We start from the raw sequence: 4,375 nt of genomic DNA, 5'->3' as shown, positions 1-4,375 counted from the left end.
TTTGAATCGAACACGGCGCATGTGGGGCGAGACATGTTCATCGAGTGCCACGACATCGGATCGCAGATAAATGAGACGCAGTTCAAGCTGGTGCTGAGCAGCGAGGTGTACAACCAAATCAACGCGATCTACGGGATGGATGAATGCGAGCATGCGCTTGAGCCGGTGAACCTGCTGGAGTTCATTATGACGTACCAGGCAGACACGATATTTGTGTCAGGCAGCGGGGCAGGAGCTGGGCTGGACACAAAGAAGTGTGGGAGCCGGGCACTTCCGTGTGCTTCGATCGGGTATGGGCTGGGCCACATGACGAAGATATATGAGAGCAAGCTAGTTGTGGATGGGGAAAGCGAGATTGAAAGCGAAATTGAGCTGGCAGAAGTGGGAGTGCAGTCGAAGTGGAAAGAGCAAGCAGAGGTGCATGTGAGGTCTGGGATGAAGCAGACGAAGGATTGTGTGGTGGAGAGTGTGGGAGAGGTGGAGCTTGAGCAGCTGGTGTTTGTCTTTTCTGGTTCGTTTGTGTCTTCGCACAAAATGTTCATGGAGGTGGCATCAGGAACAGCTGAGCTGAGGAGCATTGGTGTGAGCAGCGAAGGCGAGGCAGGTGTTGGGAGAGTTCCATTTGTGCTGTTTAGCATCGGAAGCGGGGAGCACGGCGGAGAGAGTGGGATGAAGATGTGGGGATGCTCGATTGGAGGGATCAGCTGCGAACACGCGTTGATTGAAATTGGGAAGTGTGGCTCGCTGATGGCAACAGAAGTGGTGCTGAAGGATATTGAGTGCGCAAAGTCGCTTGTTCAGATTGGGGCTTTGAGCGGGAATGTGTCTGTGAAAGAGGTGGAAGTGAAAAGAGCAAAGTTGGTGGAGGGTGCAGTGATAAGCCATGTGTGGACTGGAGGAAATGAGAATGAAGACTCAGAAGTCTCATCCATTTGCGGGATATCGCTGAGCCGCTTCGAGAACATCAGCAGAGAGACAAGCTCTCCATCGGTGATTTGTTGGGAGAGCGGTGCATCAGAGGGGCTGGAATTGGTGAACTGCACGTGCACTGGATGCACATCGGAGGCAGAGAGAGGAAAGGATGTTGGCATCTGTGGAGCAAATCATGTGGTGATGGGTGCATGCTTGTTTGCACTGGAAGACACACAAAGGATGGAGAAAGGGGTGGAATGGGATGGAGGTGTGTGCGAGTGGAGTGGATCGTTGGTGGATTGCACAGACTCATTGGTGATGATGAGAGACACAACGATTGCGAATGCGTCGTGTGGAGGGCTGTCGATGTGTGGGGGAAGCGTGACGATTGTGAAAGGAGAATTCATCAACAACAACCCATCAATGGCAAAGTACCCTTCGATGCGGCGGAATGTGCTGTGTAGTGGAAATGGGATGGTGGATGTTCAGAGCCTGAAGGGAGGGGATGGGATGCAGCCGAGCACATCGCTGTGGATTATGGATGGTGGATGCGAGCTGATGGGGATTCCAGCAGAACGGGCATCGGCACTGTTCATCCCTCGGTTGGAGACAGTGAATATGGAAGAGAGCGGAAAAGAAATGAAGCTGATTCTGGGCGGGATGCTGCTTCTCCCGTGCAATCTGAGCGTGCGTGTTGTTTCTGCTGTTGGGAGCACAGAATCTCTGGAAACATATGAACTGGAAGAGGAAGCAATTGTTTCAGAGACGGAAGCACATTATTGGATTGAGAAAGCAATGATCTGCTCTGCACCAGCCGAAGCAGAAGTTTCTGTGTGCATTCTGTTTGGAAACGGTGATTCCGGTTCGTCGACTGCAAGGCATGTTCTGAAGAACCGAACAGAGACAAAAGCAAATGGAGATAAAAAACTTGTTGAAAGTGGAAAAGAAGAAAACACTTTTTGGCCAATTATTGTAATTGCACTTGTTGTCATATTGTTGATTGTTCTGATTGTTTCGATTATTCTTGCTGTTCGATGGAGAAAGGCAAGGAATGAAGCGAAAGATTTGAGAGAGATAGTGAATGATAACATCAGAAAAGATCCGAAGGCGTTTGAGATGATAACGATGGAGATGTCTCCCGAGGAGCAGTGGAGGAGAGCAGAAAGAGAGGCAGAGAAGAAGAATGAAGAGAGGATAAAGAAGAGGGTGTATGATTCAAATATGGAACATTCAGAGTCATCAGAACATCTTCTATCTGAGAGTGGCTCAACTGAATACATATTGGGGAGAGACTCAGACAAAATCCCAGAATGGGCATTGGAGAAAGAAGAAGAAGAAGAGATAAGAAAGCGAACACCTTCTCCATCTATCTCATCCACTTCAACTACTTCAACAACTGATTCAGATTCAACATTTGTTCGAATGGAGGATATGTGTCCAACAACCTCTTCAATGTCGAATCTGGTAGATGCAATGGCCTGTTCATCACCACATGAGAAACTGATTGTGGATCTGAGGGATTCGCTATTTTTGTTGCTTCATGGAAGAAATGAGAAAAAAGAAATGGCGATCGGAAGTCTTCAGGAGAGGGAGCAAACAGCTTCCCAGATCCTGTTCTGGGTAGCTAGCCTTGCTCTCCACTCCTTTGATGAAATGGAAAACAAGCTTCAGTCATTGTCCAGTCTGAGTCCTCACATTGTACTCTTCTCTGAGCACATGGTGATCTGCATTGTGATGCACTCTGATTTCATTTCATCTGATGATTCTGATTCATCATCCATCTCATCATCAACAGTTGTCACTTCAGCAAGTGATGATGATGATGACAGTGACTCCCTTCCACCATCAGCATTTGAGGATGAGGATGATTACAAGAAAGAGTGCTTGAGGTGGATGGCACCAGAATTGCTGATGAACAGGAAGATGGGGGCAACGAAGAAGTCTGTTGTGTTCTCGATAGGGATGATGCTGTGGGAGTGCCTGACGCTGGAGATCCCGTTTGGGGAGTATCCAGCAGAGGTGGCGGGACAGAAGATAGCGAATGGGGAGAGGCCAGATGTTGCGAGGGCAGGCTCGCCAGATGGTGTGAAAGCAATCATCGCTTGTCTGTCAATGGGCCGGTACGCCAGGCCAACACTCACAGACTTGAAGCGGGCATTCATCAGTCATTTTCCGGCTGGCTGTGCTGTTCTGACAGTGTCTGATGCAATTGGGCTGGAGGAAACAACAGACAGAGGCAAAAGAGAAAGTGGAAGTGCACAAAGTGGAAGTGCACAAAGTGGAAGTGCACAAAGTGGAAGTCTTGTGAGTGGGTACAGCACATTTGAATGAGGAGAGAAGACCAGGGATGGAGGGAATGGAGATAAACGGGAAGAAGAGAAGCAAAGGAATCTCCCAATCAGTTGAAGGAAATGAGACTAGATTTGATGAAATGATTATGTGCTTCGGGAAGGGGAAGATGCAAGAGGGATATGAATATTTCGAAAAAAAAAAGAAAAGAAATAAGATGAAGATGCCGTGCAGGATCTGTCTGCATTAATGGATAGCAGAGTTTTTTTGAAGGGTGTTGCTGTTCGTGAATGGGCAGGCAGATGACTGTTTACACTTTTTGTTTGATGGCAACTGTGCTGTCGGTGAATCACTTCATCCACTTCAAACAACAATCATAATATCCATGTATTCAATAACTGAAATCTTTTTTTCTTTTTTTGTTTTCCCCAAGAAACGAATGAGAAAGGAAAAAAATTCAGAAATATTCGTTTTCATAATGATTGCGCATCAAACATATCAGCCAAAAAATATTTGGATATGTTTTTTGAAGGGTCAAAGATTCATTGGGATCAATATTTTTTTGAAAATAAAATCATCAAAATTGCTGTTGTTATTGTTGTTGTTGAATTTTTATCACAACCTTGAAAACTCATAATATTTTTAAAATAACAAATCACTTCTTTTAATTATTAAAAAAAATTAAACATAGAATAAAAGAATAATATCAAAATCGATCAAATGGAAGTTGGATTATATATTCTTTCAAATTCTTTGTTCATTTGTTAAAAATCGTTGGTTGTTTGAACTTTCCAAAATAAAGTCCTCAATAACATTTCATTTTTGAAATATAAATAACATATGGCTGTTCCTCTTTGTAATCACGCTTTCGTTCGATATCGGATTAAATAATTTTCCTCAGTGGGAAAACGAAAATTAAATTGCTTTTGAATGAACAATTGAAATAAAATGAATTTATTTGTTTTTCTTTCTTTTTTTTTTCATTCTATTTTTCCCCTCATAATTGTAAGGCTTTGAATTTTACATAAAATAGGAGATAATCGCATAGAACAATCACAATTTTTTAAGACAATATTTATATGTGGTTGTGTTCGATAATTCTTTTCAAAGAAAAAATTTTATATTTTATATGTGTTATTCTTTTTGAAAAGTTGCAAATGTTTAATTTTCGAAT

General features: G+C 43.7%; 1 protein-coding gene across 1 annotated transcript; it reads left to right on the top strand.

The window, feature by feature from the left end:
- Window positions 1-2,028: 2,028 nt before the first annotated feature.
- MONOS_16660 (uncharacterized protein) lies at window positions 2,029-3,390 on the top strand (the record flags this gene model as incomplete). Its single annotated transcript, XM_067869550.1, has 1 exon — window positions 2,029-3,390. The coding sequence occupies one exon, from the start codon at window positions 2,029-2,031 to the stop codon at window positions 3,241-3,243; it is 1,215 nt and encodes a 404-aa protein (XP_067728941.1). The 3' UTR covers window positions 3,244-3,390.
- Between the last annotated feature and the right edge of the window lie 985 nt (window positions 3,391-4,375).

Source organism: Monocercomonoides exilis (assembly GCF_001643675.1).
Source record: "Monocercomonoides exilis strain PA203 chromosome Unknown scaffold18-1597598, whole genome shotgun sequence".
Taxonomy (NCBI): Eukaryota; Preaxostyla; order Oxymonadida; family Polymastigidae; genus Monocercomonoides; species Monocercomonoides exilis.
This window is presented reverse-complemented; position numbering and strand designations above follow the sequence as displayed.